This window comes from Eptatretus burgeri, chromosome 11 (genome assembly GCF_056783735.1).
Source record: "Eptatretus burgeri isolate ZD-2024b chromosome 11, Ebu_testis_v1, whole genome shotgun sequence".
NCBI lineage: Eukaryota > Metazoa > Chordata > Myxini > Myxiniformes > Myxinidae > Eptatretus > Eptatretus burgeri.
In genome coordinates this window covers 13,546,917-13,559,094 of record NC_140971.1, presented here as the reverse complement: position 1 = coordinate 13,559,094, position 12,178 = coordinate 13,546,917, and the positions used below count along the sequence as shown (strand labels likewise).

The following is a 12,178-nucleotide window of genomic DNA, read 5'->3' as shown; positions in this document are numbered from 1 at the left end:
TCCATATGATTCAGTGTATGATGGTGGAGGGGATGGATAGGATAACCACAGAGGAGACAGGATAAACCGGTGCATGATAGAAAGTTAGCTTTTGTGAAAGTATTCCCAAGTGGAATCGATATTTAATGCAGAGAAGATCAATCCTTTTATGAGAGGGCAGATTGCAGTCCCTGGTAGTCAGATTGAGTGAATAACAGCACTCTGCACTGTTGTGGTAGCACTCTAACAAAAGTTAGGGGAAATCTGGGCTTCAACAAGAACATAGATGAGCCAAGTATGGTGGAGACTGAATATGAGAGCTTGGAGGCTGAGTTTGTCATTACTAGACACAGGATGGAGGATGTATCTTGAGCGGATATCCAGGTGGGGAAGTTGACAGATTTGGTGACACCTGCCAAAATACAGAAGGCCTGAGCTGAAGCACAGTGGCTGGTTGTTACAGTGCCAACTCTCTGCCAAACGGAATGATAGCACTTGAAATCACCACGGATGAGCATTACAGAGTTGGGATTGGTGGCTATTGCTTGCTGGTAATGCAAGTTATCAAAAAGACAGACATACACGGAGCTTTCATCATTCGGTGAATGGTACACCATGCAGCCAAATAATAGTTGATTGCGGAGAGGAATGTGCAGCCAGAGGCATTCCGGGGAGTCTGGGCGGTGGGGACTAGTTTAAAACATAATCAGTTTTGCATGGATTTCTTGACGTAAACAAGTGAGTCCACCACCTGTGCTATACTGCAAAAGAGAATAGCCAATGAGAAGCACAGAAGATTTGGGGGCATCCTGTGACAGGAATATTTCTGTTAGACGTACAACATCCCGAGTAGCAGTAGCAACAACCTGTGTGGAGAGATCTTTATTTGTGTAATGGATCCTCAAATATAAGTGGTCCGTACTGATGGGGAAGAGGGAGCAAAAGGAGCTCAGAGGTGGGGCAGTGCAAGTAGGATGCAGAAGCACATAAGGGGGGGGGGGGGTGGGAGGGGGAGCAGGTGCTTCCTTGGGCAGGAGGTAAAGGATCACAATCACAGACAGGAGGCATGAGCACACATGTGGGAGAGGAAGAAGAGAAATGGGGGCTGTGGGTCTGCTGAGGTTAACTGACAACAAGAAGGATTTGAAAGGATTCACAGCTGAGGCCTCTGAACACGTCCTTAACACCGTCGGAGAGTCACACAAATGAAATTGATACAAAAGCACAAATATTTGCACAAGAGAACGTGGGAATGGGCACTTGGGATGACCGACAGTGCAGGCATCAATCGGCAAAAGCTCTCTCTCGGAGCAAAATAAACCACAACGTTCACCTGCTGAGGAAGCCACAGCTTTGACCAAATAATTTAATCACCTTAACAATGTTGGTTAGTGAGTATTGCACAACTTTCTCTACCTATAAGTGTAGGTTGGTTTGAAAATCGCTTTCGTCACTTTTAAGTTGTAAGCCTCATGTTTGACGCAAAGAAATTCTTTCGGTACAGCACATTATGTATAGTTTTGCTTTTTTCTCTCTCTTTGTAGTGTTTAAACAAGGACAATGTTTGGCTATTTTGTGGAATGGTTTTCTGATTAATTTGAATATATATATTTTTTTTTATCGCTATTTTGAAATTCATCACACTGGATGTCCTTGTAGCATTCCATAGTTAAAAGGAACTTGCTCATCTTCCTTCTGGCTTCAAGTTATGAATTCCCCTGATCTTGATTTATCTCCACCACCGAAGCTGGACCGAAGGTGGACAGCAGTTATGTTTTCAGATAAAACTTGGTGGACAGGTTGGGTGTGTGACGAAGGTGAATTGATTCGATTTTGGTGACTATCTGAATGTGGATATGACTTTTTAAAAAAAAAAATTTAAGTTGCTGTTTAGTGTGCAGCATGTAGTTGCAAGTTGCATCATTTCTGGACGCGCGGTTGTGCCGCTAATGCAGTACCTCTGTTATCGGTAAGCTCGTACTTATTTTGCCAACCTCGGAAGGATGACTGGCTGAGTCAACCCACCTGGTGTTATTTCATTTGGAAAGACGGGATTGAACTAAAGACCCTAAGATCTCAAGCCAGCCACCTTCACCGTTAAGCCAACACCAGGCTTATTTAAAAGTGATTCTTCACCATTGAGATGGATATTTCCAAAAGTTGTGGATGGATTATGACAAAACTTGGTGAATGAGTTGGGTATGTGACAATATCAATCTGCTTCGATTTTGTTTAAAGTCTGGATCCAGATCCGGCCTATCAGTGGGATATAGAACGTAAACTGTTCAGCCTAGTGGAGGTATGCGCTCCCCCGAATGCCGTTCTAGTTACATATTGTTCCACAATCTTCATCAGACTTTCTTTCTCCACCCTTGTTATTTCAATATTATCAACATCGCAAGTTTCTCATTTGATGTTCGCTCAGTATTTGATATGCTCACAGTTCTCAATATAATCTCCAACTGACTTACAATTTTTTTCAGCATCCTGTACGCAGACATTGTGGGTTTCACACACCTTGCAAGCAGCTGTTCCCCTGCAGAACTTGTACAAACTCTGAACCAACTTTTTGGCAAGTTTGACCAGATTGCAAAGGTGTGGCATCTCTAATTACTGGGAATGTTTTGACACTCTATTGTTTGCTCTTGCTTCACAATTCTACAACCTCCTTCGATATATGTCTTGTATGTTGATGAAAGTCATGATTCATCCAATAAGATATAACGAAAAGAGATTAAATTAAAACACTGGAATTAGACTCTCAATATGCAACGTTGTGTCGATTACCCAATCGACTTCACCTGGCAATGACCTCAATTGTATTTACCACTCCTCTTAGAATTTAGATGCCGTGTCAGAATGTCACGTGATGATCGTTGGCAGCGAATGTCACGTGGTGAGTATCAAGTGACCTTTGCTACTCACGTGACAGATGACCAGGAACCTTTCCCGTGCATGGGATCGCAGCACTCTTCACGTGACATTCACCACCGAGAATCAAGTGACACTCCAGCACAGCATATAAGAGGAGTGACCAATCCAACTGAGGTCATTGCCAACTGAAGCTGATTGGGTAATTGGTACAGCATTGAGCGGGTCTCATTACAGGATTTGATTTAATTTCTTATCGATATGTTTTATATGTTGGCATAATTTTTATTGTCGTGTCACGTTGGCTGATGTCAAAGATCTCGAAAGGTTTATATAGTTTCCATGAAAGGCACATCATTTTTTTTTTTTAATGAAGCAAAAATGAAAACTATATTACATTGCTCAATGAATCAATGTTGAGTCAGGGTTGGTTTCGGTCGAGAAATAACTTTTTCTCCAAAAAAAGTTGGAAAATATAATTAAAATGTCGTGACAAAGTAAACACATGCAATTAACCTAAAAGGCAAACTACATGGTAATACTTGTGCAAACGATGCACTTGTACCTTGATTCTAATTCTAATCCTAAAATGTATCCTCACTCTTTGGTTCCTCTTTTTCCCCACCTTTGAAATAAACTCCCACACTCTCTTCAATCCCATTCTTCCCTCCAGGTCTTCAAAACAGCTGTTCACCACCATCTCTTATCGTCCCCCATCCAAGTCCTCGATCTTTTCTACCTCCATTAATCCACACCAAACCAACCTCCTTCAAATTCCCTGCTTTCCTTCCTGAAAGTCCCTGTAGCGTCCATCTTGCTTACCCCGTGCACCCCGCCCCATCCCTCTCCCTTTCACAGATCTCATGTGTCTATTCTCCAATGTTTTGTGCTTCCCTGTCCCATCCCTCTTGTCTCCTGCTCCCCTTGTTATTAACCTCCACCATCGAAGATGGATGGAGGTTACTATTTTCACCCCTTTCTGTTTGTTTGTTTGTTTGTTTGTTTGTGAACAGTATTACGGAAAAACTCCTCGACGGATTTTGACGAAACTTGGTGGGGGGTTAGGTCTGGTCCAAGGATCATGCCATTAAATTTTGGACTTGGTCCAAAGTCCAATATGGCCACTATTGCGGCCATTTAAAAAAAATATTTGAATATTTGTTTTTGCATTTCTACATGTTATAAGTGATTTCCAACAAAAAAACATGCCAAAATTATAATTGCGGCTGATTTTGTAACTTCAGGTGGATATACCCACGTAAAATCAATTTCCGTCTCAAGGAATCTCTAGTTATGACGAATGAATTGAGTATGTAAAAGTTAAAAGTAAAAGGGAAAGTTACAAACTATAACTCTGTGAGCACTGTTGACGTCAAATTGAACGAATAGGATATCAGGTTCACTTGAGTGACCAAGCAGTATTGGCGGCGGAGGTTTTGCACTCTACCGAGTGCTCCCCCCTCCAGTACATTCTGTGTGTTCGCTCTTAAACGAGCCTTAACATCGTATAAAAATAAAAAAAAGGGAAGGAAACACCTGGTGTCTATTCGACTGTTCATCATTACTCACTCACTTTGTGCGAATTTCACCTGAAAAGATCACAACGAATAGCTTTGTGGTTTTCTTTGTATGACAATGTCCATCAAAATGTCTCTGTTGATGTCGATATATTTATATATCAATACATACATACATACATACACATACATATATTATATACACAGTATATTATATGTTTATACTTGAACGACCTCCCTGTTCCCTCCATCCTAGGACAACGACTGCATGCGGATCAAGATCCTTGGGGATTGCTATTACTGTGTCTCCGGCCTTCCCATTTCACTTCCTACTCATGCAAAAAATTGTGTCAAGATGGGCTTGGACATGTGTGAAGCCATCAAGTAAGCATGATCTGTGTCCTTTTTTTTTATGCCTTCAAAATAAACATAGTTTGATTTATTCAAAAAGATTATCATTTCACCACAAAATGGTTTAACTGTTTTGTACTAAAGTGCAAATTATGATATGAAATAAAACTTCTATCTCACTCAGTATGTTCAACGTTATCCTATCAAATCAAACACGTTTGTTTCATCGGGCAGTTAGTATGTTTCTTAACAAGACTCAGATTCAAAATCTCGTTTACCGGTGGTCTATGGAATATATTTGTTTGTCTTTACAGGACTCTTGCTCTATATCATAACTATTTTTCTTGTTTTACATGGAAATGCACACCAATGTACAGCTCAATATGCTAAATACAGCACTTCCTTAAAATCGTGCGGAAAGCACATTAACTTATGGAGAAGTGGACACAAAATTGACGATCAGGGAAAGTACCTTGATATAATACGGTAGTATATCCCCTGTATAACAGTGTTGAAGAGAATTCATAACCCAGAGTAATTATGGAGGGAATTAATGTCGGGGATTCTGTGTCGATTGAGATTAAGGATTCCATTCATCCGTCCTGGATTCATCTGGACTCTATACAGAGCATCGGTGCTGCCGAACCAGTATCCTGGATTATTGGATGCAATCCTGGACAGGTCACCACTCCGATGCAGGATACTCGAATGGCTCAATCATCCCAGCAAGCCGGTACTCATTTTGCCGACCTCAGAAGGATGGCAGGCTGAGTCAACCCCACCTGGTATATATTCAATGCCCAAGTGGAATTTTGAACTCTGGACCCTCGGATCCTGAGCCCACCACCCTCACCATGAAGCCAACACCAGGCATAAAGATTAAGGATTGTAAGTTGAATACGATACTTACAGGATGCTCTTATAGGGCTCCAGGTTCCACATTTATCGGGATACACACAAACACACACACGAAGGTGGATACTTTGAGACCTGGGAGGGCTCCGTTCTACCTTCTGAAACCCACATATGGAGATGACGACCAACGAGGGAAAAGAAGAAAAGATGGGCTTGTAAATAATTTAGAGAGGCTTGTGGAAAGGGAAGAGTGTTGATCACAGGTAAGCATCTCTCAACTAAAACCTTTCCATGTGGTCGTGGCCCTTCCTTCTACACCTATATCAAGTGCCCAGGAAAGACCACCTTGGACCCATGGAGGATGTGCCTCCATGCTCTGGCCCAGTTATTCTGGGACTGTGACTGATTTTCCCCCCCCCCAACCCATGATGTTCAGCCCACCCTGCTGACCACATAACCTTTGTCAAATCAGATAATTTGCTTGCTTGTGCCCTTTTCCACTGGTTGAGCTTTCCCACGATGAGCTTCCACATAATGAACCATTACACTCGGCTACTCTGTGCCATACCCAGGCCCCAGGCTTCTACAAAATACCGGACCTGGCCGTGCACTTGACACCCTTGTGGATAGTCACCAGGCGCTGGTGTTCCACCAGCACCCTCAGCTCCTGATCAGGAAGAACAGCCAGGAATTTCTCTAAAGCCAGCCTTTCCCACACCTGTGCTCCAGACCATGTTATGTGATCACCATGAATTGGTCTATGTCCGAGGCTAGCTCCTGAAAAGACTCACTGAATGTTAATTTTCATTGCTGGAGGTGAGCTCGGACCAAATCACTCTACACTGTTATGCCGAACCGGTGATGAAAGGTAGTGCTGGTTATCAGACCTTTTCAGGACCACATTTGATACTTTGCAGTTCGTGGTCGTGTGTTTTTCACAGACAGAAACTTAGCCAATTTGGCCACTTAATGTTTGATTGATGAGCCACGATGAATGTAGAGTTTAATTAATTGATGAGAGAAAATGTTCTTTGCATTGTTGCAAGCGTACGAATTCCATCGGTATATGGAATTGGTCATAAATTGATGAAAAGCATAACTTGTCTTAATCACACTGATTAGGTCTTTCTCACGAGAGAAATAATATCTGTGATGCATGCTTGGTCATGTACATTTCGTGCGCAGTTCTCTGTGAAATAAAGACACGAATCTCAGCACTTTTGTCTCAGATTAATCACCTTCATGGCTGCTGAACTCACCAATAATTAATTAACCAACTTCCAGGATGTGTCAAATATGCCAACAAGTTAGAAAAATTAACAATATAATCATAGCTGTGAGTTCATTACTCCTCGATATATTCGTGTATTGAACTTTAAATGTGCTCATTACATAAATTATTTAATGCTTTCTCCTTCTTCTTCTTGCAAATGGCAGCTTGGCTGTTGAGGTAGCGATCATTTTGTTGGAGCATGACTTTGCCGGTGATGCTGTGCCCCTATACCAATACACGGGTACTCGTTTCACCGACCTCGGAAGGATAACAGGCTGAGTCAACCCCACCTGGTGTTAATTCAATGGATGACAGGGCTCAAACTCAGGACCCTAAGATCCCAAGCCAGCCACCTTAACCACTAAGCCAACACCAGGCTTATTTCATACCAATACTGAGTCTGTTGCTTATGGAAATATAATTTTAAAGGGGAAATCTACCTTCCCACAATTTAATAGTAAATTCATGACAATAACTAGAAGGGCACTCAGTAGAGCACGTACCTCCGCAATGGTAATGCCTGATCCATGAGAACATATTGGGCCCAATACATTTTTTAAATATCATGCTATACAGTACTCTATCGTTTTTGGCCCTATCTCTCAATGGTGAAGAATCACTGTAGAAATTAAATAATTCTCGTATCCAGATCCGGATTCAGATCTTCACCAAAACCGAAGCAATTTGTCCTTGTGACACACCCAACGTGTCCACCAAGTTTCGTCTGAATCCGTCCACAACTTTTTGAGATATGCTATATATCATTTTTAGCCCTATGTTTCAATGGTGAAGAATCACTTAAAAATTCTAGTAGTCAGATCCGGATCCTGATCTTCACCAAAATCTAATCAATTCATCCATGTCTGAATTTGTCTGATTCATTCATGGGAATGTCTGTTCATTCATTCATGTCTGAATCAAATTCATCCATCGAACCTGTCCACAAAATTTCATCCAGATCCGTCCACAACTTTTTGAGATATCCTGTACACAAACAGACAAACAGACAGACAAGCCGGTAGGCGGCGATGGGTCGCCGAGCATGGAAACTATAAGATATAGAGCAAAATGGATGTCATATAGCGGATAGAGAATCACCTTAAGTTTATGCATATCAAATCTCATCCAGTTCCATCTACTGATAACTACTCGGTATCCATTTGAATGAAAAGTACCGAAAATGCGGTGTGAAAACGGAAATCCCCAAAGTTTGAGGGGGTGCTGTGGGTGAACAAAGATCTAAATCGAAAATCCATTTTGATCGTTTGTGCACAATGTATTCCAGACGATTAGTGTGAATTTTCATGACCATCCGACCATAACCCGAGGAGGAATAGCATTTGGCACGAAGGCACCTCCAGCTCTCGCATATTATCGATTTTTGCACTAATTGATCTTTGACCCCTGACCTAAGCGAAATCGGTCAATATGTCTTGAAGCAAAGTTGTAGTACTCATTGAGTACCATGAACCTGCAAAGTTTCATTCGTATTGATGCACTCACCAGGTCGCTAGGGGGCCTTCAATTTTGGCGCATACCCTAATTGTAGGGGGCGCTGCGGGTAAAGTATTCCATATATCACAAAAACCCGGAATATATTTGATAGAGCATCACCTGCAGATCATTCGTGCCAAATTTCATAACCCTATGTGGGTTAATGGCTTTCGGAATTGATTTCGCATGAACGGTACCGATTTTGAAGGTTTTTCGGTTGTTGATAGGGAACCAAAGCGTTCCTAGCAACCATCACAATTTCCAAAGCATTCGGTCATAAGGTGTACCTACCACCCGAGTTTGGTCAACATCCACCCACGTTTACTACCAATTATGCTGATGACAAACGAACAAACATCCAAACAAACAGACAGAATTACTGACAATAAGGGTCACCTATTTCGGCGACCCAACAGAAAGGGGTGAAAACATAACCTCCTTCACCTTCGGTGGCGGAGGTAATAACTAGAGTTCATAGAACACATTACCCTACGCAATGTTAAGTATATATTTCATTTGAAATAAAATAATGATTTTAAAAATCATTAAAAAATTCCGCAAGTTTAGCACTATTGAAAGCAGTCTCATACAGCACCCTTTATACACCACCTTATTTAACATGTCCAAGTTCTGCAAAACTGGAGGTTCGTGGAAGTGACAAGAAGGCAATTTGTGTTTTCCAGCGTTTCAAGCATATACTTAAATTTAAATAAAATATAGATCGTAAAAGTCGTTTTAATAATTTAATTCCGGAATTTACTGCCGTTGACGCAGTATCTATTACATCACCCTAAAGCGAACACGTTACATTAGTTCTTCGTGCCTGTTGTTTGTGTCCTTTATGATGTCCTTAAAAACAGTAAGTTTCCTGTTTGGAATAATTTTCAATTTTTTTTCACTGTCAAGCAGGTAGACAGAGGAGAAAGGAAAAAAAAATAACATCTCACTCCTCTCTATGCATGTGCGATCGGGACGAATTCAGAGCCAAAGTACTGTTGAACGGCAGGTTTGTTTTCCGATTCGTGTTCAAAATATAACATTCGATTAAAATCAAGTTGTTGCTCCATCATAAACTGACGTTTGTGGACAGATGGACAGACATGAACCAATTGCTTAACCTCGCTTTTCACTTTTCTTGTGCGGGGTGAAAATGGTAAGACGTATCCGAAAACGCCCATTTTATACATGACGGAAGAGCCACTCAGGAAAGCGTTGGCTGAGACAATCCCAAATGGTTGTGACATGCTGGTGGAAGCGGTTGGGAATTTTTGTAATTTTCCTTAGGACGAAAACAAATGTTTCAGAATTTTTTTGTTGTGTGCAGTAAGCTGGATAGATGAATAATACAGAATGTATTAACAGTTGAAACCAACTTTACGCATGTATTATGAGGTCCTCAACATCATGACGTCATCGGATCTCGACTGATTTCTTTATTTTTCTAATTTTTCAGAAAGGTACGCAATGCCACCGGCATTGATATCAGCATGCGTGTTGGTGTGCACTCTGGAAATGTCCTATGTGGAGTCATCGGCTTGCAGAAATGGCAGTATGATGTGTGGTCACATGATGTCACACTAGCCAATCACATGGAATCTGGCGGCCTTCCTGGGTAGGAATGCAGACATCGCTCCCCAAATACAAACATATAAATCATAACCTTAAATGGTAATAGATAACAAGTTGTTCAGCCCTCGGAAACATCATCATAATTATAGGTACAGTAACAGTATGTAATAAAAGAATGTACACCTTGCGTGTAATCACCTAGTTTTTATGTTTCCCAAACCAAAGGTGTGATTGATTGACATGATTGACACCAACACATAAGTCCCGTCGCTTAGCTGATGGTTTTCATCGAAAGACAGCATGTTGCACTTCACAAACTTATTGCATACCTATCTGTGAGTCTCAATGAGGATGTACAATGGAGTGAAACATGAGGGAAGAACACATTTTACGACACTAACTAGTAAACCCGCTCACTACAGGAGCGGCCGGTGAAGTCATGGTATTATCCTCTCTGGGGTATAAATAGATAACAATAGATCTAGGGTCAGGCCTCAAGAACGTCGGGGTTGTGTGGAGTTACCAAGTTCCTTGTAGAGTGCTCACCAAGTGACTTCAGCATTCAAGCAAGCATTCTTTGGAGCTCGATTTCAAGCCTCCATTTCTTCTTCAATTTGCAACTTGCAGTTTATCTCCAAATATATTTTATACCTTAAATAAATAAAGGGAGAGATATGGTGTTGTTTTTTTTGTCGTCCCCCCCTTTTTTTTTCTTTTTCTTTTTCTTTTTGCCCTCTGAGAAATTCTGCCCCCCCCCCTGCCCTTCTACCTCTCGGCCTCTGTGTTTATCTGGATGATCCACCTCGCACCATCAGGCGAATATGGCTTTCATTGGCTTGGGGGGACAATCTGGATGGATAAACCCCCCATTCCGACACAGGACCGACTCACTTTTTCCAGTGATTGGTTATATCTATCTATATATATATATATATATATATATATATATATATATATATATATATATATATATATATATATATATATATGTGTAAAATGTCATACCTCACACACCTTTGATGCATCACTTTGCTGTTGTACATTGATACGTGCTCTTCACGTGTGCCAAGCGAGTCATTCTCTTTATTCATGCTCACATCTTTTCACATGGCTGGGATCGAAACAGTCCACGGGACTCACAACATTTTAAACTGTTTACATCGGTGCACACTTTTGCCTGTGCCCTTTTTGACTTTCCCTTGTCTCTGTATCTTATGACATTCTTTTGTAACCTCATTCTGATATTATAGAAGCCTTTTCAACAATGTCATTGTTGTTGATAAGGTACAAGCATACGGTTCACGATTTGTGTGCATTTGTGTTCTGCAGGAGAGTTCATATCACCGAATCCACTTTGGCATACCTGCAGGGAATTTACGCTGTGGAAGAAGCAAATGGCCACATGAGAGACCCTTACCTTAAAGAAAACAATGTGAAAACTTACTTTGTCATCAACCCAAATGTAACTTTAATTTTTACTCTTCTTGCCCCCCCCCCTTTCTCCATGTCTACAAAAATGTTTCACAAATTTTATTGTTTTGCATGTTTCGCAAATTTTACTCTTTTCAGTTACCTTACCTCTTCCCCGTGTTTGTTGTCACCTTCCATTCTCTCAACCCCCCCTCCCCCCACCCCAACTCAACCCCTATCCGCTTATATTGATATTTTTCCTTGTGGGGGTGTCTCCCTGATCTTTAACTTATCTTTCCTTGTATTTAATTGTATTCACAGGATCGTAAATTCGTTTGACCGAAATGTTTCTCAAGGAATGCTTATTGAACTACCTGTCTCCATGCCTGCAGAGAGAAAGCCCAAATCTGCCACGTGACTACCGCAGGCTGAGCGACCCAACGCGTGTCTCCATTCGTGTGACTCGCTATCTTGAGTCATGGTGCGCTGACAAGCCGTTTGCCAACTTAAAAACGCACGACACCATCGTGACCGACAAAACATCGTCCACCAAAAGATCCATCGTCAACAAGGTTTATTTTTCTATTGAATTTTTGATTCATTTATACTGAGATTATGACTTGGATATTAAAATCTACCTTAATGCACTCAATTGAAAGATTATATTTGAAAAACTAATCTTGGGGGAATTACTTCAAGGGCAGTGAACAATGCCCTTGAAATAATTTGAGATTGATCTGTGGATAACTTTAATATTGTTAAAATGTAAAATTGGGCAAAATATTTTACATTAAATGCAAAACTCACCACTTAACCTTTACATTGCCGCTGTTGGCATAGGTAGTTACCTTCGACTGAA

At 41.1% G+C, this 12,178-nt stretch overlaps 1 protein-coding gene across 9 annotated transcripts in view; it reads left to right on the top strand.

Moving 5' to 3' along the window:
* The window catches only part of LOC147016535 (adenylate cyclase type 2-like), a 148,267-nt gene that overhangs the window by 57,370 nt on the left and 78,719 nt on the right, over positions 1–12,178 (top strand). For all 9 annotated transcript variants that reach the window (XM_085845270.1, XM_085845269.1, XM_085845272.1 and 6 more), the window contains 5 exons: positions 2,463–2,574; positions 4,624–4,751; positions 9,794–9,952; positions 11,239–11,371; positions 11,712–11,891. In XM_085845270.1, coding sequence (XP_085701396.1) covers positions 2,463–2,574; positions 4,624–4,751; positions 9,794–9,952; positions 11,239–11,371; positions 11,712–11,891 — 712 coding nt within the window. The remainder of the gene's footprint in view (positions 1–2,462; positions 2,575–4,623; positions 4,752–9,793; positions 9,953–11,238; positions 11,372–11,711; positions 11,892–12,178) is intronic.